The sequence below is a fragment of the Phyllostomus hastatus genome, unplaced genomic scaffold, assembly GCF_019186645.2.
Source record: "Phyllostomus hastatus isolate PE091 unplaced genomic scaffold, TTU_PhHast_1.1 phas_scaffold_1066, whole genome shotgun sequence".
NCBI classification, from domain to species: domain Eukaryota; kingdom Metazoa; phylum Chordata; class Mammalia; order Chiroptera; family Phyllostomidae; genus Phyllostomus; species Phyllostomus hastatus.
Window position 1 is genome coordinate 28,630,761 of NW_025334004.1, and position 22,926 is coordinate 28,653,686.

At 56.8% G+C, this 22,926-nt stretch overlaps 1 protein-coding gene across 12 annotated transcripts in view; it reads right to left on the minus strand.

The window, feature by feature from the left end:
* Positions 1–22,926, minus strand: part of FGFR2 (fibroblast growth factor receptor 2) — a 99,921-nt gene that overhangs the window by 74,527 nt on the left and 2,468 nt on the right. For all 12 annotated transcript variants that reach the window (XM_045853828.1, XM_045853827.1, XM_045853826.1 and 9 more), the window contains exon 2: positions 20,672–20,954. In XM_045853828.1, coding sequence (XP_045709784.1) covers positions 20,672–20,834 — 163 coding nt within the window. In that variant the 5' untranslated portion in view covers positions 20,835–20,954. The remainder of the gene's footprint in view (positions 1–20,671; positions 20,955–22,926) is intronic.

Below are 22,926 nucleotides of genomic sequence, written 5' to 3' on the forward strand. Positions count from 1 at the left end.
ACAATGATAAAAGCCTAGAGCTCGTAACACCAGAAACAAAATGTAAAATGCCCCAGACAGCAGGGAGCGGGCAGTCTCCATGGTACATAAACGGACCCTGAAACAAATCCACCGAGTGCACTGCACGCCAACACCAAGCCCCCCCACCACCCTCCCCACCATTAAAGGCCCACACCCACCACACACCCTGGGTCCCAGCCCCCTCGGGCCTCTGCCTGTGTCCCTTTAGGGCCAGCGCTTCCTTCCTGGCCGCCCTGCTAAACGCATTTCATCCTGCAAAGCCCAAACCCCTCAGTCCCCAGTCCTGGGTGAGGCTTGCCACCGGTCACCCCGACCCGGAGGGAAGTGGGTCACCACCTTCCTGTCTCTGAAAAGACACCAAGACACAGGAGGGAGGGAGGGAGGGCTCAGGACGAGCGGCCACCTTTGCGCCCTGCCCCTCCCTCCCTCGGGGCTGTCCCTGGAGATACAAGGCTCAGATTGGAGCCTTGAACACAGAACCCCAGTCCACAGGTATGCAGGGCTGGAGGGCGCTGTGCACCCTCTGTGCGCAGCCACAAGGGACCATGAACCCTTAAGGGGAACAGCCGGAGCCGCCGGCTGGGACCCACGCGAGTCCGTGAATCCATTGGCACCCAGTCCTCCTCCAGGTGAGAACTGTGAATGGCACCCGAAGTCCCAGGTCTGGGAAACACAGAGGCTTCTGGCTCTGGGACGGCTCCAAATCTGGACGACATCAGAGTTGCTTGTCCTCTGAGTGTGGTCTGCATGCATCTCCCAAATCAGATCGAAACGAAGCTGCTTCGCCTTTCGGCCCCACTGCTGAAGGATCGGCGAGGGCTGCACTGCACGCACCTGGCACCTGGCGCCGGCATCGCTCCTGACCTCCTGACCACCTGACCACCTGACCACCGCCACCCACAGCCACCACGGGACGACGGCCAGGGCCCCCAGAGGGGCGCCTCCGCAGGCACGCACCCCAAGGAGGGGCAGGTGTGGCACAGAACGTGCACAGAAAACGACAGCCCCAACAAAAGGAAGAAAACAGGAGTTGAGTTTAACAGGGACCCCCGTGGCCCCCCACACAAGGGCGGAAAGCCCAACGGGCAGGCAGGTTCAGTTTCAAGTTTGTTCTTCCTCGTTCAGCAATCATTTACTGAACACCTACTATGAGCCTCACTTTACTCGGGGTGCTCAGGCAGCAACAAGGAACAAACACAGCCCCGGCACTCAACAGTCCCTGCAACAGTCTCATTCCAGTGGGCGGAGGGGAGCAGACATAAATATAAAATCTGCAAAAAAACAGAAGGCGCGGGAGGTGGTCGTATACGTGTCAGGGGGAATACAGCCAGACAGCGGCGCCCCCGGAGAAGGTGGGGGGAGGGCTCTATCCAGAGGTGGAGCTGGCGAACCCCCCCCACCCCCGCCCTGACGGGCGCACTGCCACGCTCATTTGTTTCCCCAGTGAAAATGGTCCGTGGTCATCGTGCCGGGCTGCTGTCGCTTTGTGATGGCAGAGCTGAGCAGTTGCTCACAAAGGCCTCGAACGTTTAGGGTCTTGCCCTTGACACAGAGTTTGCCAGCATCCCCATCGGATGGTCAGGGAAGGCCTCGCCAGAGAGGAGCGAGGGGCCAAGTGCCCTTAGAAAGGCGTTGCTGGGAACTCAGCTGGAATGTCCTCGGGCCAAAAGCCCCGAGGCTGTTTTCGTCCTGATGCAATTGAACTGAGTGACCAACAGCTAGCTTTCCGACTCTGGAGACTGGGCAGGAAAGGGAAAGGGAAAGAAAGGTGGGGACAGAGAGCAGGAGATAGAGGAGGGGATGGGGAATGACCCCAAATCTCAGACCGTCTCCCCGCATCCTTGAGTCCCAGCCTCATGCAGTGTCAGAAGTGACGGGGCCCAAAAGGCCACCTGGTCCAACCACTTCAGTAGCTGGTTCAGGCAAAGACCAGATGTCATTCGGGTCCCCCGTTTCCCACAGCTAATTACGGAAAGGCACCCACAGTGTTCGAGCGAATTTACAGGAGTTAGCCTGGGTCATGAAACAGTATTTATTACAACTACTTCGTGTGATTACCAGTCACTGAGAATGTTGTGGCATTGGCTTTCCTCTGAGTCAGAACGGGTCACCAAGCCATCGCTGAGCAGGGAAGCAGGTGGACACACATGGCCACACTTCTCTCCCCAGACAGGAGAGACGGGGAGAGACGGGGAGAGACAGGAGAGACGGGAGCCGTGCCGCCGACCGGCCCCCGTCCCAGCCCTGGAGAAGGAGAAGCCACGTCCCTGTGTCGTGGAGGCAGAGGAATGCGCTAAGATTGTTTAAACGGTAGAACAGAGGCCCTGGCTGGCGTAGCTCAGTGGATTGAGCGCGGGCTGCGAACCAAAGTGTCCCAGGTTCGATTCCCAGTCATGGCACATGCCTAGGTTGCAGGCCATGGCCCCCAGCAACCGCACATTGATGTTTCTCTCTCTCTTTCTCCCTCCCTCCCCTCTAAAAATAAATACATCTTTTTTAAAAAAGTAACTATTGCTTAAAAAAAAAAAGCAGAAGAGAGAAGCAAGACAGTTGAAATTATGGGGCAGAAAAATCTCTCCCCACAAAGGTGGGGTTGTGATTTCTCTGATTTTAAAGAAAACCATTTGAGTGAGGATCCTTTCCTTCACCTGAAACAGGTGAGCCTCCAAGTCTTGCTGAAACCAGTGAGCCTGAGCCGCTGGGCCAGCATCGCCAAGAGGACACCGGCCCCTGCGGATTGAAGGAGGAGGGCAGGGACCACGTCTTTTATTATTGTTATTATTTAAAGAATTTATTTATTTTTAGAGAGAGGAGGAGGGAGGGAGGAAGGGGGGGGGGAACATCGATCAGCTGCCTCTTGCACGCCTCCAGCTGGGTAGCTGGCCCGCAACCCAGGCATGTGCCCTGACTGAGAATCGAACCAGTGACCTTTGGGTTTGCAGGCCAGGGCTCAATCCAGTGAGCCACACCGGCCAGGGTTGGGACCACATCTTGTAAGAACCCAACGAGCCAACCAACGCGAACCTGATCTTCCAAACTAGAACTCACCGGGCCCAGGAGAGTCACTGCCACTGTCATTCTTCCAGGCTGAACCCGCTCACCATGACCTTGAGCGCCACTCCTTTCAGAGGACAACCGGGGAATACTTGGATCTGTCCACCCATAGATACAAGTTTCCCGGCGGGCTCCCGTCTCGATGGCCCGGTAAGCTGCCTTGACGCACTAAAAGTGGGTTTTTATTTCCAATAAAACCAGGTCAAAACTGTTACCTAGGTCTCCAATTAGAAAGACAAGCTTTCCCTGGCTGGCACAGCTCCGTGGATTGAGCGCGGGCTGCAAACCAAAGTGTCGCAGGTTTGATTCCCAGCCAGGGCACGTGCCTGGGTTGCAGGCCATGACCCCCAGCAACCACACATTGGTGTTTCTCTCTCTCTCTCTCCCCCCCCCTTCCCTCTCTAAAAATAAATAAATAAAATCTTAAAAAAAAAAAAAAAGAAAGATAAGCTTCAAGAACAGTAAACAATTCCCCAAAACACATCGCTAAGAGAACGACGTTCCTTGGCAAAACCGAGCCAGTAACTGCTGCCGCGGTCAGTTCAGAAAGCGCACGCTCTCCCCTCGCCTGAGTGGCCACTTCACAAAAGGCTTATCTGGGGGTCTGCGGTGTCCTTGGGGAACCCTGCAGAAGGAAGCCGGCAGCCACACCGTGCCTCTCGGGAGGACCTCAAGGGCGTCTTGGGGGGAAGACAGCCGTCGGAAGCAACAGAAAGGAGGGGAAGGGAGATGAGCAGGAAGACGCAGAGTCCGGAAGGGTGAGTGGGGTGCATGAGGGGAGGGGCAGGATGCCACCACGGTCCCCTCCCTCGCCACCCAGCCTGCAGGTTCCTGCCTCAAAGACAACTCAGGCCACGGTGCCCAGAACACCAGAAAGGCCTGGCCCGAACCCCGCACAGCTCAGCGGAGGCAGCTTGGTCCCGCCCCCTCCCAGGGCGGCCATTGGGAGCTCTGGCTTCTCTCCCGCACCTGCACCCTTCAGGTGGCGTCCCTGCCCGGCCACTCACGGCCTGTGCGGCGGGACTTCCCTGCCCTGGTGCCGAGACGAAGCGCCAGCCCCCTCTGACATCAGCGATGCCGCGTCCGCCTGACCCGGCAGCCTCCCTGGCCTGCTCAGGCCGGCCCCTCGCCCCTCCTCCACAGAGGCGCCCCCCCTACTGTGTAACAGGTGACAGTGGACACAAAGCTGAGGGTTCCCTGGGAGATTTAAATAATGCCTTTTACAGCATTAACATTGCCCAGATTTACTTTTTTCTGGTGCCACGTCATGCTTCTAACCTTTCCGATGCAGGGGAGCGGGGAGAAACCCCCAAGGAGCGCACCTCCTGACAATTCCCCCGGCCCTGCTTGCACGAGGAGGGAAGATTCCAGAAGCCCCTTGGCTACACAGCAAATGCTCCTTCCAAGGCTTCCACAGACAGACAGAAAACATGTTCCTACGTAACTTTCATGCGATAAATTCAAATTTGAAAAGCAGTGAGCAAGCCAGAACACACACACACACACAGTGTAGGTTTGGACATTTCTCTGTCCCTGTTACCCGAAATGGCTAGACAAACAAGTCCCTTTGGGGATCAGGGTAGAAGAGGCCATGACCTCATGTCTTGCAGTGATGTCATGCTGATGTCACCAGCCACAGGCTGCATGAATCCTCCAGTGTGGATACACAGGGAAACAAAACCTCGCCGTGTGCGTGTGTGAGCAGCACTCTCGTGACACCCAGAAGGCGGTGGCTTCCTCGGCTCATCGCCCACACCCGGCTGAGCGCGAACGCCTCGCCGGTGGCACCCCGAGCCCGCCGCCGCGGCGCGGGAGACGGGCTGCAACAGTAAGCTATTTCAGGTAACACGTTCCGTTGCCAAGCCAGCGATAGCAGCACTTTGCACTGTCACTTTTTATAATGTTTGCCCATAAACTCTCCCCGTGTGGTTTTTGAAATGGCGCCCGAGCGCAAACAGGGAACAGATGGGAACCCCGCGTCCGGCCTGTCCGACCGCTTCGCGGGGAGCGGACGGCAGATTTAAACTGTTGGGGAGACAACGGCAGGCTGTGCGAGGGGGCGATACTCTGCATCCCGTTCCACGCGTTAGGCCCTTTCTGGGGTTTCCTCGGGACGGTGTCCTTTCAGGTGTCAAGGTTAATCGCAGCTAAGAAACGGGGACCCCGGCTTCAAGGGTGGACTGGGGTCACCCCCAGAACGCCTCCCTGGAGGTACCTCCCTCTCAGAAAGCCAAGGGAGTTCAAACCCTCAACACATTCCTGCGGAAAGGGGAAGAAAGGAGGAAGCAATAGAAATCCAGACAGAGATTCCTAGCCGGGGCTGGGTGGGGAGGGGGGTTGGGCGGGGGAGAGGGCGAGGCGCCAGGCAGGTGCAAGTGCAGCAGAGGCGCCCCCCCCCCCCGGCAGGGGCATGGCCTGCAGAGCGAGCCCTGGGCTCTTGGCACGGCCCTTGCACGGCCCGGGGCTCCCACGGCAGCTCTGGCGGAGCCTTTCGGGCGGGGGCCACAAGGCAGCCTCAGTTTCCCAGCGCCACCCTCATCCTCGGCCGCCCGGTGCAAGAGGAGCGGACGGCCCCGCTGTGGGGCTGCCCGTGTCCCGACAGAAGAAACACAGAAGGAAGCTGCCGATGTCCCTGGTGTGGGACAGGTGCGATGTCACGGTGCGGGAAACCCCTGGCAAGGACGTGGCGGTGGGTGCTGCCCGCTCCGGGGAACTCAGAGCCACCCTCCTGGTCTTCCAGGTGGCCTGCAGCGGCCACGCCCCAGTCCTGGGAGGAACTTTTCACCTGGCCGGCACCCAGTGTTCTGTCCATGGGAGTGGAATACAGACTTCTCGTGTACATGGCACCCCTGGCATCGAGGGAGGCTGGACAGATAGACAGACAACCAGCATTGCAGCAGTTTGTCAATGACTTCCAGCGTCGGGGCTTTGGGAAGAGAGGACCCCCCACGTTTCACTGGCACATTCTGGCCTCGCTGGCATCAAAACCCACCAACAGAGAGAGAGAGAAAGCTACGGAGGTGCCCACCATGAACTTGGAAGGGACAGCCCTCGAGGGCCCCAGCTCGGGGGCCCTGCAGACACGCGGGCAACGAAGACAGCGACGGAGCCGGCGGCTGCGGCTCAGCCGTCCTCAAAGCTCCCCCTCTACAAGAACAGACTGGCAGGAGGAAAAAACCCTCACATCAAACGGAGGCCTTATAAGGCATAGGTACTACTTGTTCCTCATACTCTGCACAACATAAAAGATGAAAGGTCTCCACCTCGAGAAACGCTGCCAGCAGGAGGACGGGACCCGAGAAAGTCAGAGCAATGGAACGCAGGTCAGCGAGCGGGCTGAGCGGCCGCCGCGCTTGCCCTCCCCCTACACCGGGCGTCAGGGTGCCTTGTGGACACACGTCAGGACTTAAACCCGCCCCCCCCCCCCCGGTCGGGATCACGGGGCCGTGACCGCCGCTAATGGCCACCTCTGCCACGGCAGCCTGACTGTCCCAGAGAAAACTCCAGACCCGCTCCCATTCCTGATGATCGACTGGAATAGTGGCCAATGCTTCCAATATGGTAACCATTACAAATTATATATTTAGGCACACCGGTCATATAATTTAGGTCTGTCTTTGAGAAACGGGGCAAACAGCTCTTCAGGCTCGAAGAGAGAAAATACAAATGTAGAAATAGCGCCGTGCTGACGAACACACTCATTTGGGGGTGGGGGTCACCGAGTAGTCAGGCCCTGTTTGGTCAGCAGCCTGATCCCTGATCCTGACGTTTTCAGCTGGGGTGGGGTGGGGGGGTACAGAGGGAGAGGGGGAGGGAGGGGGGAGGGAGGGGAGAGAGAGAGAGAGAGAGAACAGGAGGGTAGGTTCTCTCCCGGTCACCACACTTGCACCGAACTCTCACATTCACAAGAGCAAAATCCCCGCAGGAGCAACCGGAACTCAGACAGCGAGAGTGTCGACGGCATAAATCCCTTGATGCTCCTCCCTTTGCTCGACCGAGAACTTCCACACTGAGCCCCTTCTTTGTTCGCAAAGCATTTCCCAACGAGCTGGGCCATGAGACGACCCGGTGCCCGGGATGCAGAACGTGGGGCTGGCAGTTACGTCGGAGGGGCCCTGCACCCCCAGGTCTGGTGCGCAATGAGGGTCTGAGACGCTTGGCCGCCTGGCCCTTTGGGCCCCGAGCCTCCGACCTTCTAGAAACACGCTCGCCGGAGAGGGCAGAGGAAGCTGGCAGTTCTTGGGATCTTCAGGGCGTCCAAGGGCACACTGTCCTAGGGGACACCTACCCCCTCATCGAAACGCCAGCCCTGCCAACCTACAGGGGCCCCTGGGAATCCCTTGTGGTACCCCCCCAAGCAGGAAGGGAGTTGGGGGGCGGGGTTTGGGCCTCACAAGGAGTCCAAGGAAGGAAGAGGATTTGCCTTGACCTTTATCAACCCAGTCTTTAAGGTCAAGGGTGGCCTTGCAGAGGTGACTGAATACAGGGGATCTCCGGATCTGAAAACCTGACCCTCGACCTGGAGCACATTGGCACCCGTGAGCCCGGACGACAGCACTCGGCCCCACGCAGACGGTGGTAAACCGCCCATCTCGTCAGAAGCTCCTCCGACTCCCACAGCCGCCCCCTGGGTCCTCCATGGACCCTGCAGCGTTAGGGCCTCAGGCTCGCTTCGGTCCCCTCCCCGCTGACCCTCCTGAAAAGGCCAGGACAGGCTGCGACGTCAGAAGCACACACTCAGAACAGACCCGAGTTCCAAAGGGGAACAAATCACGTGACCTGGGACGAGCCCCTCGACCTTCCCACCACGTCACGGCTCTTCACCTGCAAGCCGGGGGCTGTGATAAACGACACCGCTCACGGAAAGCGCCCAGCACACGGGTCGGCCACCGGGAGGCCTCCTCGCCGAGACCGTCAGTCCCCGGCGGCAGCAGGCTCGGCCCGGGAGAAAGCAGAGCCGCCGGCGAGGCCTTCAGCGTGGGAAGATGGGGTGCCAGGCAGGAGGAACCTGCTGTTCCAATTCTAGAGTCTCACCGTGGAGTGCAGTGCCTGACGGCCCGGTGTCATTCTGTTTTCTCCGTGGGGTGTGTGTGTGTGTGCGTGTGCACATTACAAACAGGAACGAGTCACAGAGGTCTCGTTGCCCTTCCGGGAGCCTCCTTGCCCGCCCTGTATCTGTGGACACGCAGAGAACTCCACCCCGGCCAGCTGTTCCGGTCCTTCCCCTACGCGCTGCTCTCCTCCTCCACCCCTGCAGCTCCCCTACCCTCATCTCCCTTGTCAAGGCCTCTCAAGCCCCTGCTTGCAGGTTCACATTTCTACCTGCCCCAGGGAATGGATCACCTGGATGTCTGCAGAGAGTCTTATCCAAAACAAGCAAGAGACCTTCAGCCTCCTCCCTCTTCCTCCGCCTCCTCTTGCCTCTTTCTTGCTGGCATCAGCACAAAATATCCACCCAAGCAGTTACCAGTCGGCTCTGACGCCCCCCTGCTCTCCCTCTTGCCTACCATCCCGTCGGCCCCCACATCCCGGCCCCGGTTAATTCTACCTCTGAAACAGTTCTCAGGAGCAAGCAAGGGCAGGGTCTACTGTCTGCTCCAGACCTCCACCATCTCGCCAAGTCCCCTAGCCCATTACTCATGGTCCAGCCCGTGGGTCCACTATGGACCACCAGAGTGGACCACCATTCACTTCTGAAAAGTGACTCTAACCTCCCCTTTAAAAAAAAAAAGAAAAGAAAAGAAAGAAACGGAAAGAAGAGAAAGAGCACAGACCCCTCCACGTGCCGGCAGGGTAAAACCCAGGAGCATCGCCCACACTGAGGCCGTGGTTGCTGCTGGCCCCAGGTCCGCCCCCACGCTCCCTCCCTCACACCCCGGGCTTGCCTGCCCACACAAGCACTGTTCCCTCCCCCTGCGCCCCCTGTTCCGAAACTCCCCGCCTGGCAGGCTCCTACTCAGCCTTCAAAGCCCAGCTCGAATGGCGCCTCCTCTGTGACACTTCCTGGTTCCCACCTCTAAGAAGACACTCGGGGCCCCGTCCCTCCATCGAGTACCTACACAACCAAACCCGGTCTTCTTCCCTCGCCTGCCTGTTTAGTCCAACCGAGGGCTTCCTCAGGGGGCAGGGGGATCAGTGCAGCGCTCCCAGACTTTATTTTGCACGAAGACCACCTGGACAGTTTGGTGACCCAGCTTCTTCCCGGCTCCACTCCTGAAGTTTCTGGGTCAGCAGGCGTGGGGTGGGGTCCGGGATGCTGGAGTTTTCACGAGTCCCCAGAAAATGCTGATGGTCCCGGTTCGAGGGCCACAGCGTATGGCCGTCAGCGGCAGCACCCACAGAGAGGAGTCTGGGATGAACCCCATCAACCTGGGCGGCCCCTTCACACCCCTGAACCTCAGCGTCCTGGTTTTACAGAACAAGGAAACGCCAACGGGCTAGCCTACAGCCAGTCAAGGTCACCGCCACAAGGACGAACCCACAGGCTCCCTGGGGAGGTCTTCATCAACCTTCAAGTGGGAGGCACATCTGAGGGGACGCAGCCCTCGCTTCAGCCGGGGTCCCCTGCCCGCCTGCTTGCAGCTCGGCCCGGGCCGGGGCGGGCCCAGGTCTCTGTCTGCGGGCTGCAGATTAACACTAGCTGATCAGCAGGCTGTCTTTCCCAACCACGTGGGAACCTCGATGCGCATCCCTCTGACTTTAAAACAGGGTTTTCTTCAAATGAACAAATCTATCACATCGCATATACATGCATTACCTAAGCAGAGATTTCTGGAATGTTCCCAAATAGAACTAAACACCCGAGGATCTCGCGAGGCTCGTCATTATCAACGCCCCTGTACAGCACCTGTTTGATTTCTTCACTCAGGGAGGAGGCCCATGGCTTGTTAAATACCATCTACTACTGTCACCCCGCCAACAAACCTGACAGTATCTGTGTGGGGGGCACGTTCCCCCCCACAGCAGTCCCCTGAGAACAGGATCCCAGCAGGGCTCAGGGCTGACTTCTCACAGCCCCACGGCAAGCAGGGAATAACCCTGAACCCCGAACCCCAGAGGGCGGGTGGCCAAGGGGCCTCTCACAGCCCACACGCTCCAGGACCTGGGTTCCAGCGCGTGGGGTGCTCAGCCTGCTGTCCGGGGAGCGTGCCCCAAACCAGCACTCTGACCACATTCCAGAAGCAAGTTTCCAGGGACTTTTCCACACTAAGTGTCACCTGCGGCTCCTAGAAGCCGCTGCTGTGCACAGCTCGCCTGCCCAGTACCGACACAAGTAGTCAGCCCCGGCCAGCTGCTCAGCGGGCTGGAGCGTCACCTCAATACACCAAGGGTGCAGGTTCAGTCTCCCGCGAGGGCACACTCGGGAATCAACCAGTGAGTGCATAAACAAGCAGAACAAGAAATCAATATCCATCGGTCTCTCTCTCCCCTTCCTCCTCCTCTCTCCAAAGTTAATAAATCAGCAGTCCATCAGGGATGTGTGTACTCGGTGGATACATTTGCCCTGTAACCCCCTCAAGGGTCAGACTGACATCCAAATCCTATTTAATGTTTTCCCCCACCCAAGGAACGGCCCCTCCTCAGTTAAGAATTTTCTGAAGCAACGAATACTTTTAAAGTAGCCCCAGGGACAAAGGAAAAGGGAAGGGGTGGGGCTAGAGTTATGCCAAGAGGGCAAGACTGCCTCCTGCTTTTTCAGTGGGGGCGGGGGGGGGGGGGCGGCTCGGGGCACATTGTTCTGCGCCTTGACTTCAGGGGCTTGGCCTTTCTTCTCTCCGCGGGACCCAGTGGGACCCAGTGCCGACACTCACTCAGAGCTGGCAGATGTGCCCCGACAGGTTCCCCCCAGCCGCATCCCAGCCATTTGCAAATGAAGGGACAGCAGCTGGATGCTGAGAAACAGATGGCCCTCCTCATTTGAATGGGTTTGATCTGGCAGCTCAGGCAAAGGCGAGTTTGGGCCTGGCCACGTGCTGGGGCTCACGGCGGCGGCGCAGACGCATGGCCCGAGGGGTCTTTAGCAAGCTGCCAGAATGACCTCTCAGAGAGGTCTCCCCCCGTGGAGGGCAGGCAGAGGGGGCGCCTCCACAGCTGGCTCTGCCCCAAAGGGCCCAGAGAGGCAGGTCGGAGCCACAGGGATCGCTTGTTCTCCTGGCGATTTGCAGAGAAAAGGAAAATTCCCCCCCCCCCAGGGGATCCTGAGCCAGAGGACTGAAACCACGTTAATTCAGGAAGTTTCAAATTAAGATAGGCGCCACCCGGACTAACCTTTCTCCCTGCCCTAGGCCCCCTTTTCTTCGCAAAGAGGTAAAAGCTCCAAAGAGGTAAAAGCACCGAGAAACAAAACAAACTTGGAAGAGCCCCTGGCTCTCAGTGGGGTCCCTTCCAAAACCAGCCTGGGGGGCACCTGACCTGGGAGGGTCCTCCCGCCTCCCAAGCACCTGGGTTGGCTTCCCGTAGACTGGAAGCACCGTCCATCGAGAAGAGGGTCCCCAGGAGAGGCCTCCAAGAGGCAAGCTGCATCACTGCCCAGCCCAGGTCCACCTGGGTCCCCTGGCCTCCCCGCCCTCAGGTCACCTCCCTGGCCTGGCAAGAAACTGCTGCCCCGGGAAAGAGACGATGGAGGAGCAGGCTGACAGGACACTGCAAGTGCGGGCTTCCCGGGACCACCTGCTCCGCTGGCACGCTCGTAAGGGCGGGCACCTCTAGTAACACGTTGACAGCAGACGGCAGTGCCATCTCCCAGACGGGGCACGGGGCAGCCTACATCACCTGGCTGGTGCTGACTAGGGCCGAGGCAGCGCGGTGAGTTTGCTGAAGTATTAAGGCAGGCACCCACCTCCTTGAAGACCAGCCCCCTGGGAGCGCCCATAAAAATTTCTAATGTGGCACAGATGCCCCGCCCACCCAAGCCTGGCCTACTTCTTCAGGCTCCTCTGATGCCCCTCGCTCCTCTCCAGCACTCTGGCCCCTTGGGGCTTCCCCGAGCCCCTGTGAGACCCGCCACGTTCTTCCTTCGCAGCACCTTCGCCTGGGACTGGGACTGGCCCTCCTGCCTGCAGCTACGTGACAAATGCCTGTGTCCCCCACTCAAGAGGACTGAGACCGTTCTTGGCTCACCGCTCTACCCCCACAGGACTGGCCCCAAGGAGGGTCTCGAAAACCTCGCCTGGGGGAACACGCTCGAAGAAGCCACAGGAGTTGTTGTTGTCCTGCGGCCCGAACGGCATGCTGTACCCGAAGACCCCGTGTTCCCTGCCCAACTCCGGAAGCTGTCGCTGCACCAGGACCGCGAGGTCAGGAGGGAAAGCTGCCCTGTCTCTTCCAGCCAAACATTCTACAGTGGCCCGCAACGCTGGTGACCCCTGGGTGTCTTCACTCACCGTGCCAGTGACCCGGGGCCGCTCACCGTGCCCGTGACCCAGGGCAAAGTGCAGGGACCCAACCGGCTCCCTCCCCCTCTGCACCCAACTAGAACCACTCGGCGTTTCGCTTTTCTTAAAACTACCACACTGAACTTTGTTTGCATGAAAAATGGGCTCTTCTCCCCAGCCCCTTCTCCCCCCGGGGACGCCGTTCCTGGCTGAGGCTGGAGGAAGTGTGGGTGTTGTTGCCCCTTCTGCTCTCTCATGCTTGGAATTTTCCTTCCCTTCTCTTCCTTGCCCCGTCCCCGACACCAGAAAGGCCAGGTGCGCACTTGTCATCCCCGTGGCTCCAGGCTCACGAGTGTGTGCAGGCGGGCGTGGGCCCAACCGCAAACCAGAAACGCCGAGGGAAAAACTTGACACGGAGTCAAAGGGACAATCAAAAAGGCTGAACTTTAGTAGGACCCATGGCAAACCGCCAGAAGCAGTCGGGACAGGAAAAAGTGGGGGTGACCCGCCTGTGTTCCGCAGAGGTGGCTTACGAGCCAACATCCAGAGGCCTGTGGCCAGCCCCTCCTGTCCTGAACCCCTGCCATGCGGCTGAGCCTGGGTCACCACCACCGGGGCCTCAGAGCAGGCTGCCTCCCGTCTCCTGGGCAGCAGAGAGGGCTGGCTTCTAACCAGTCAGCGGCACACCCACCGCTGCAGCCCATTCCAGACGAACCACAGAGTGGTGATAACTGGAACGCTTCTATTGCCTGTGATGTTTCTTCAAACATCTTTAGGGGAACAGGGTGGCTCTGCTGGGGGAAGGGGGCACGGGCATGACAGGTTTAGGAAAGAGGGCCACAAGAGACCCTCCAGCTCAGGAGAGAGGAGGAGTCAAACGGGAAATTTTCGTTGCACCAATAAATTCACCTGAAGGCCTGGGCCCACCCTTGCTAACCATGGGGTCCTGAAGGAACCACATCATCCCCAAGAGCCTCAGTGACCTCGTCCACAAAATGGGGCTAGGAATCCCTGGGGCCGGCTGGAATGTTCAAGCTAGAGATGGTGCATGGCGAGGTACCCAGCACAGCATCTGACACGTGGAACACACTTACCGTGTGTGCCGCGTATGAGGCGCACCCACGGCTTTCGTGCGCATTATCCACGGGGTTATTATGCCCGTTACTGTGCCCATGTATAATGCGTATCCTCATTTTTCCCTCAAAAACTTGGGCAAAAAAATGCACATGATACACAGCAAACTAACGGTTATAAACAGTAAAGAGAGTTGCCGTTGCCATCAGCTCCGTCCTCCCAAGAAATCCCCACAGGGGCACGGTATCTGAATGATTGCATAGCCCCCACCCCCGCCCAAGCACTGTGGGTCCTGGAACAATTCCCTTGACCTTCCTTCCGTGCAGACCGGGAGCCCAGTTCTCTGGGCACAGGGACCAGGCCAGCAGGCTGACCCCGGGACGTCAGCCCGGGAGGAAACAGCGGGGACGGCCGCCGCAGGCCGTGGGGCACCCCTCACTGACCACCACCAAAGCAGAGGACGCTGCTGCACCCACCTCACCCCCGACACTCCCAGGGCCTCAGGAGAGCCCGTGGGAACCCGTGGGAAGCCTCAAACAGAAAACTCTTCCCTGCCAAAACCCCCTGCTCCTCGAGGAGGAGGATGTGTCCTGTTACTGTTGTACAGCTGTATAGCTGCCACAGACTTTCTTCACAGGGCTGGCGATGGGGGGGGGGGGGGGGATGAATGTCAACCCTGAACCGTGCGGACTGCAAGCAGCAAGGTGACCACACTTCTGAATCCTGGCAGATTGCAAACGCCCAAGAAGACAATAAGAGTTGAACAAATCCAAGGCCTAGAGCTTCTCTTTACTTTAATTAATGCAACTGTAGATTTATCTTTTCGTACTGGAGGGCAAACACCTTTCAAAGGTCGGCTTTAATTCCTGTACCAGGTTTCTACCTTGATAAGGAAGGGGGGTAGGGGAGAGCGGAAACTATCATTCACTGAGCACCCACCACGGGGGGGGGGGGTTACATGCCATTTGCATCTAACCATTACATTCCCCCCTTCAAGACAGGTGCAGTATCAGCCCGTGTCTTGTAAAGAAAGGGAGGCTCAGAGAGGTTGTCTAACTTGTCCCAGGTCACACAGCACCAGGAGAGAGTGGAGAGGCGCAAACGCAACTGGCCCGGCTCCCAAGGCCAAGTTCCTTCTGTGAGCTCCTGAGCCCAAAAAGCACGTCGCATGCCTTTCAAAATGACTGTATTCGTTTATATATTTTTTTAAAACTTCGGATGCAGCATTTAGGTTCATTTTATAAGGGATTCTTGGTCTTTTAAAGAGTTGAGTAATTTTGAATTTGAAACATTTATAACATTAGGATATACATTCCAGTTCTCTCTTCCAAGGCAAGGTGCTGTATAAATCATACCAATAAATACATCCATTGTCGCCATTCCTGAATCTGTCAGCATTTTCCTTGTGACCTATCTTTTGACCCCCTCATAAAACACGCTCACCATAACCCGAAACCCTACATATGTGTGCACTGCATTCGGTCGTGACTTGGGACTCGCCATTCTCCGGCTGGACCAGGGGTTCGAGGAAAGAGCGTGCCGCAGCTCGGCTCCCTGACGCAGTCACGTCCAACCCGATCCGAGGTTTTTAATATTCAATTCCCAGGAAGTGGCGGAAGTCCGGAAGGGGGCGTGGCCACACACACCATGGGAAAACGCCATCCATCGTGGGGCAAGCTTCCCCGCAGCGAAATTACCGGAAACCTGCAAGCGTGCCTATTTCACTGGACAGGCGCTCTTTGAGGGTCTGTCCCAAGGATTAAATATCCCTTTGCATGAATACAGAAAGGGCAAAATCCTGAAGTTAACATGGGGGGGGGGGGCGTGCAGCGGAAGCCTGAAAACCACACACACCACTGGTGTGCCTACCGTGTTAGATTTCCCATCATGCCCTAGAAAAGTGGCCTTTGTCAATTTCGGACGGAGGCACGTCCAGGACATGCTGGCCCGTCATCGAGAAGAGCCCAGCAGCTCGCCCGAACAAACTTCTTTCAAGAACCTGACCTCTGGCCCCTTCCCTACCCCTTCCTCACATTCCCTCACCCGCCGAGGCCAGAGCTACACCTGGCTGGGTCACTCCGCGTTCGCCCGGGGAAGCAGGAGGACGTGGCCAGTCCGTGGGGACTCTGAGGCTGCCAGCAAGCCTTGAGGCTTCCCGTGAAGATAAAACGTTCTCCCCCAAACGGAACACGCGTTATACATAGCTTTAAAAACTCCAGTTCAAGAGCTCCTGTTCGGGTCAAAGCTGAGTCCTTAGGGGTTTGCTCATCTTGGATATAATGATCAGAAACCCACGTTCTCGGCTAAGGCCAAACTTCCAGCCCTTTATACGTCAGGCCTGACGCTCAGCACTATATAGGCTTCAACAAGTCCCTGCCAGTTAAAAGGAACTACGCTGAGAAGGCGAGACAGGGAGGAGGAGGCGGGGCTCGGGTGTGACAGGCGGGGTTAGCAACGTCAAGCCTTTCCCTGCCAGGAGAGCTGGGAAAGCAGAGCCGTCTATCCGTGCATCCCACCTGGACACAGCGAAAGTATAAAAGCAATGCAAAACCTAAGGCCAGAGTCATCCTCCGAGGAGCACAGGGTAATAACAAAAGACCACGGGCATTTGTGCCCAGCCACACAGAGCCCACCGGGTCGCAGCCGCCCGAGGGACAGTCTAACGCATTCTCAAAAACACGATCGCTTCACTGCCTACCAAGGTGAGTCCCCTCGCTGGGAATCCAACCAGGATGGTGCCACGTGGTACGGACGTTTCCTACTTCGTCGGACACACGGGCACCCCACGGCCGATCTCCCGCCCTTTCCTTTAAAGGCTACACTCTGATAAGAGGGGGTGGTGGCCCTTTAACAATTGCCCCCTCCGGGGGTAAGTAAACACCGCACCAGACTGCAAACTGGAGGGGCTGCTAGATACATTTTATGGAGAATGTGAACATGAAAGAAAACGTGTCTTGTTTCGACACCACCTCGGTTATTTCACGACCGTGTAATTACTCGTTGAGTCTAGTATTGAAAATATCTCTGATTGGATGGTGTGCGGGGTGGGGGGGGGGGCACTGGTCGCAGAGGAGGCGCTCGGTGTTTGAAGGGGTTAAAAACAAACAGACGGAACACACCTAATTCGGTCGGAGGGAGCCAGGACAGAAAGTATACACACATACCGGTTCCCTGGGCTTGCCAAATTTTTGCTCTAGAAGTAATATTAAACACAGCTCTTTGTCTATGAATTGTGAAATACTTTATATACTAATAAGGAATGTGTACCTCATTGTGTGTTTAACTGCGTAAGCCTGCGTTTGGTTTAATTGACCAAGAATAAGCCCTTGTCCCTAAGCTAACTATCCAGTTACAGTCAGCTCTTGAACATTAACACTCGCACTGAGGAACAAAGACGCAGATAATACAAAACAGAAGATTATTTTAAATCACTCACTCTTGGTATGCGGATATATTCTTTCTTCTTTTCTTTTAACTTGCAATTAAATGCGTATGGCTGATGTTATGGCATTTACAATACTCTTACAAAGGGCATAAACCATACTGGAATAATCTGACTTGTTGGGGGGGGGACTCCGTGCGGACCCCTCACTCAACCCCTCGGCTGGTAAACTTTGGACCAGCTCAGGTTGGTCCGGGACAGCATCCCCTCCTAGAAGGCTGCCCCAAAAAACTGGTTAAAACAACAACAACAACAACAACAACAAGCAAACTACTTTCTTCCCAGGTCGTTGCTTTTCAGAATCACACTTTGTGAAGGGTGGGAAAGCAATTAAGGGTTTGGGGCTGGAAAAGCCCTTTTATTTTGGCTCCTACTGGGCTGGTGTAAACAAAGATGTCATTAACGTCAACAATGACTTAATTAACCCCAGTAGGTGACAAAGTCAGGAAGAACGGGGAAAGTAAGAGTTGCCTCCTCCCCGGGGCAATCAGGCTCGACTGTCCTTTAAATAACTAGGCTATTAATCAATGGGAACAGGACTTGGCATTGAGGACTATCCTCCATTGCCTCAATAACTGAGTTTTCGCCCTCCAGCTGGTCCCCTACGATGAATGACCGATTGAAAATATCCATTTTTTATTTGGAATATTAACAGTTAAAATCTCCTAGGGACTGTTTTCTTCAGACAGCTGAGTAGAACCAACCCTACTGTTACCATTTTAGAAAGTGTCCAGAAGACAGATGACATGATATGATGATACTCAACATGACATGATGACATGTGACGCATGATATGATGATAGGTGATATGATATGATACGTGGTATGATATGATGACACACGATACAAGCACAAAGCCGAGCTGACTAGAAGAGGGTCCGCTAGGGTAGGGCTCAGGCTCCTTCCTGGGACTTAAGTCACCTTCTTCTTTGGACACATTTTTCTCTGGCGTCCGAGCCCAATCGGCATTATCTAACCCTAGCTTCCAAACCACAGAGTCTTCCAAGATAAGGCCTTGTGCAATGCAAGGTCAAGGCTGAGCTTGTTGTTGACCAAGGCTACAGTTACAGTATCAAGGAGGGCGTAAATGGATGGGGGGGGGGTCAGTGTCTCCCCCCACCCCGTCCCTCCCCCCACCCCCATCCCCCAGACTCAGCGTGACCACGGCCTAAACTGGAAGCACCTCAGGCCTCCTGCTTCCAGTTGTTACTAACTCTTTACTCATCAAAACTGATTTCCTTCCTAACCACCTCTGACACCAAAGCACAACTCCCGGGATGGAAGAACTCGTCTCGGGGCTCCTGTGGGCCGTTGCCAGTATTGGGCTAGCAGACCGGCCCAGGGCAGACCGTGGAGGAAGCGAACACAGCTGCCTGGACACAGGGAGGGCCCCTCCACCATGCAGCAACTCGCCTCGTGGCCACTGACAGGGAGCTCGCCGGGGAAAAGGACAAAAATGTGTCCCGAGGGCTTACTGGATGCCCCACCCTGGGCCCTGGGCCCTGGGCCCTGGGCCGACCGCTCTTTCTGCTCCGGCAACCTTTGGAGGAAGGCGGTCAGAAGGCTTCTGAGGATACTAATACTCATGTGACATCAATAAACAGACCCTAAAGATCATCTGATCAAACCCTCAGGTAACAGAGAGAGAGAGACGGAGGTCCAGGAGTTTGTATGCGTTTCCAAAGCCTCCTCTTCGCAGGTTTTATACCTTCCACGGAACCTTTTTCCTTTTTTTTTTTAACCCCTCACAACCCCGATGCAAACGTCATAGAAACTAGGAACCCAGAAAAACGCACAGAGGGACATCGGAAAACATGACCTACAATTGTAGGGGATTCGTGGGCCTTTCCCCAGCCCCAGAGGCATCCTCAGGTCCCAGGTGGGGGGGGACCAGCTGTCAACCACACACTGCTGGACACAATTTCTGCACAAAGAACCGTCCCTGCCCACCGTCTCTCCCCGCCCACCCTCACCTCCTCCTCCCTGCATGCACACACACACACACTTTAAACTTTCTTCAATAATTAAAGACGATAAAAGCAGTCCTTCAGGACCATTTTACACTTTACGCTGAAACCAGCTCCCCATAATGCTGCCCTGAAAGTCTAAATGAGAAATGACAGTTCTTTCCCAACCCGGGCCGTAGCTGGGCCCGCACCGCTGGAAACCCCGGCTCAGCGGCCTCCTTGTGCACCGAGACGCGCTCAGGGGAACGCCAGCAATTAGGGAAACATCCACTTTAATTGTTAGCGAAACTAAAGAAGTGCAGGCACGGCGTTCGGACACCAGGCACCTCTTAAGCCCTTTGAAAATGCATCACCGTGGCGGATCGCAGTTGCGCCTGTGTCCCAGCAAACGTCGCGAGGAGGGAGTCCCGCCGGTGTCGCCACAGAGCCTGGGACGCCGACTCTCACCAGATCCACTTCCTGGAGACGGGGAAGCCACTGCGAGGTCACCACACCTGTTTGTTCAAAGCCTCCCCACCTGTGTTGGAAGAAGGGCGCCGGTCTCCCTCGAGATCACCTGACCACTCTGGGCAGCGAAGTGCCTCCGGGTTGGGAGAAGACCTGTCCTGTCCTCTCACGATGGGGCTCGCGTGGTGGGGGCGGGGCTCCCTCGGGACCCTCCTTCCCATCCCGTCCTGGACGGGCTTCTCCTGTCCTCTTGCAGCCTCCTCCCGGGGTGCGTTCCCAGAGCAGCTGAGCTGACCCCCGACCCCCCGGGACCCCGGCGGGCGCCCGGAACCAGGCAGGCACCAGGTGGGCTCTCGGCACTCAGGTTCATTAAGCGGCGATGAGTGCTGAGATCTGCCGCTTTATTCTCGGATTACCACTCAAAAAATAACGCGGCCACCAATATTCTCTGCTGATGACAGATTTCCACGCTGCGCCGAGTAGGGGCTCGGCTGCCGGCGGCACGCAAGGACCTGGGAAAGAGGGTCCGGTCTGCCCAGTTGAGTGACTCGGCCCCAACTGTGCTCACAGCCTGCCCTGAGGCCCTGCAAATTAAACTCCCAACGCCGACCCACCCAGCGCGTGCCCTGCTGGAGCCGGGAGTTCTCGCAGGTGTGGGAGACACCCAGGCATGCTCGCTCTCACATTTACCTAAAATAGACTTCGCTGCTCTATGACGTATTGCTTAAGTGTGGTGAATCACAAGGCCCCTCTCAAAAAAAAAAAAATCTAACATGTCAAGGATCTCTGGGCTGAACTTCAAAAGCTTGTTTTTGTCCATAGACAATGAAACGAAAACGTCAGCATTTCAGCTGTTGGCAATTTCCCTCAGTGGCTCCTTGGGTCGGGAAATGGCAATTCTTCACAGCGTAAGCGAGACTCTCTCTGCGGGAAGGCCTCTCGACCACCGCAGGGAGCTCCAGCTGGCCCTGATCACACACGTGCCCTTCCTTCCACAGCTCGCCTGGGCGCTGGAGGAAGGCGAACGGCCGGCCTCCCCCTCCCAGCACAGAGAAACACGCACCCCGAGAAAGCACCAAACCCAACACTCTTGCCTGCAGTCTGGCATCCAGAACCTTCTCTCCTAACTCCTGACTTGGGGCAGGAGGAGCGACCCCTCTCCCTCGCTCCGAGAAGACGCCTCTCCGACGCAAGGGCAGCTGGTTCTAAACCAGGCCCGGACCTAAGTGCCACTTCCCCAGACAAATCCCAAAACCAACACGGTACTTGCAGAGTGACATTAAATAACTTACCTTCCGGCTCTAACGTGGTATCCTTAACTAAACTGGAGGGCCGGGCCAGGGACAACGTTGCCATGGTGACCACAACCAGGCAGACGCAGCGGCCCCAGCTGACCATGGTTACGGTGCCGATGCCCCGTCCTCTTCCATATCTCCATGTGGACGTTAATCCCATCTGCACACTTCCCCTGCGCGCATGGACCGCCAGCAACGCCTTCAGCCTGCGGTGGGCTCAGGGACCACGGTGCTGCCGCCGCTGCCGCCGATGGTCCTGCCGCGGCTTCTGCTGCAGCCTCTAGAGGAAAGAGACGCGGCGAGTCAGTGCGGTCCTCCCCAACGCCCGCTCATCAAACCCAAGGGGGCTCGAACCGGCTTCTCCGTTATCTGCGAGTGCCTGCCTTCCTCGCCTCCGAGTCCCAGGCGTTTTTTCCACCACACAGGTCCACGAAACGAGTGAGGCTGGTCTTGGTAAGAGCATACTGTTTAGGAACTGAGGCAGGAAGCGTAGCTACAGGACAGAGGACGCAGGCCACAGACCCGTGCGGCCACTTCAGTTAAGGCAGAGGGTGCTCTGTCCTACCCCACGTCGCCTTCGCCGCCCTCCGAGAGCAGAAGCGCGTGACCTTCATTTCAAGGGCAACGAGAAAAGCGAGTTAACGGGGCTCGGGTTGGCATCACCAGCCTCGTTCACGTCCCCTGGGCGGCCACGTGGGCTTTGGAAGGCTGAACCGCAGGGCGGGGAGGCAGCTTCCAGAATTATTTCTGCGGGGCTGGAGCTGAGCGGGGCGCTCCAGCTGCACTGCAGTACGGAAAGAAAGGAGGACCGGAAAATGTAAAGAATCCCAGGAAAGCTACCAGAAATTCCCACCAGTTTACACTTGTCAGGATTCATTTTCAAGTGCGGAAACAGTCTGCAGTCTTGCACCACGCGGCCACTTACGGGGTACGCACGGAACCGCGGTGCATTGGAAGAAGCTGATCTACAGAGAGACGTGAAGCCCCAGACCCCCCTCCACGGTGGCCGAGGGCAGCCCGGGCCCAGGGGTCTTCAACCTACACAGAGGGGGTTAAAAACGGAGCCCCGGCGAACTCTGGTAAACAATGCGGGGAGTTATCCGTGACGATGCCATGCCAATGGCTGGCGTAGTGTGCGATTGGGCCAGAGACTTGCACTGTGCTGACCCATTGGCTAAAATCTCAGAGTGGAAATTTTACAAGGGGGCGCTCCACGCCCCAGCCTTCTGTTCACCCGTGCAATCCCAAGGCAAAGAGAATTTTCCAAGCTTAACATATTCAAAGAACTTTTGCATTTGTTCAGTATCAATTACTAAGGGTTGAGCTGAAACACACAGACTTGAGCGAATTTGATTAAAACAATCAGGTTCTGTGAACGCTATGAATGAACCACATTTTCTAAGACGGGGGATGGGAGGGGGATGAGACCTTTCCTATAAAAACCTCCTCAACCCATGCTTTTTGCATGCCAGCTTGATGTTTCGAATTATGACAGGGGATGTCGACACTGCCTGCACCCCCCCAAAGCTTCGTAAGAGAAACGGCTGCTTTTAGCCACAACTAGAGGCTAAAATGCGTGGGGAGAAAGAGGGTGCCGCACCATCTCCAGGGAGAAAAAACCTCTGCTTCAAAGACAGCACACGTGAAATGGTGTGCTTCCCAGCAAAAGAGTGTGTGTGTGTGTGTGTGTGTGTGTGTGTGTGCATCTGTGTATACACGCCCTGTGTTTTCAGATAGCTGCAAGGGTTGTTTTTTTTTTCCTCCTCCCAACTTTTCTTTCCTCTTAAAGCGAAAAGCCTCAGAAGATAATTCCGCATCTATTTCCACATACACGTGGGAGGTAAGTACACAAACATTCTCACTGATTTACCAAGCATTTCCAGAATGCATGGGAATTTTCTGCCTCTGACAACTTCACCCGCAACCTTAACTCCTAGCAGATTTCAGCCCAGGCAGCTGCCCCAGCCCTGACCCACCCGCCCCGGCCCCAGAGGAGCCTTCTCTGCTCTCCGCAGGGCAAGGTGGACAGCGGCCTGGGCTCCACACCTCAAGCCATTCATTCATCCCATCCGACTGCACCAGAGACTGGAATCACAGCCACCTCCAGGCCCAGGCCCCACGGCGGCCCCCTCTCCAAACCTCCGGAAGGCGGAGGCCTGAGGCAGCAGGTCCGCACGACCCCTCGCTGGAGTGGACGAAAGCACGGAAGGACCTCCTAGATGGGATAATTAGATCCCGGGGCTCGGTGTTGG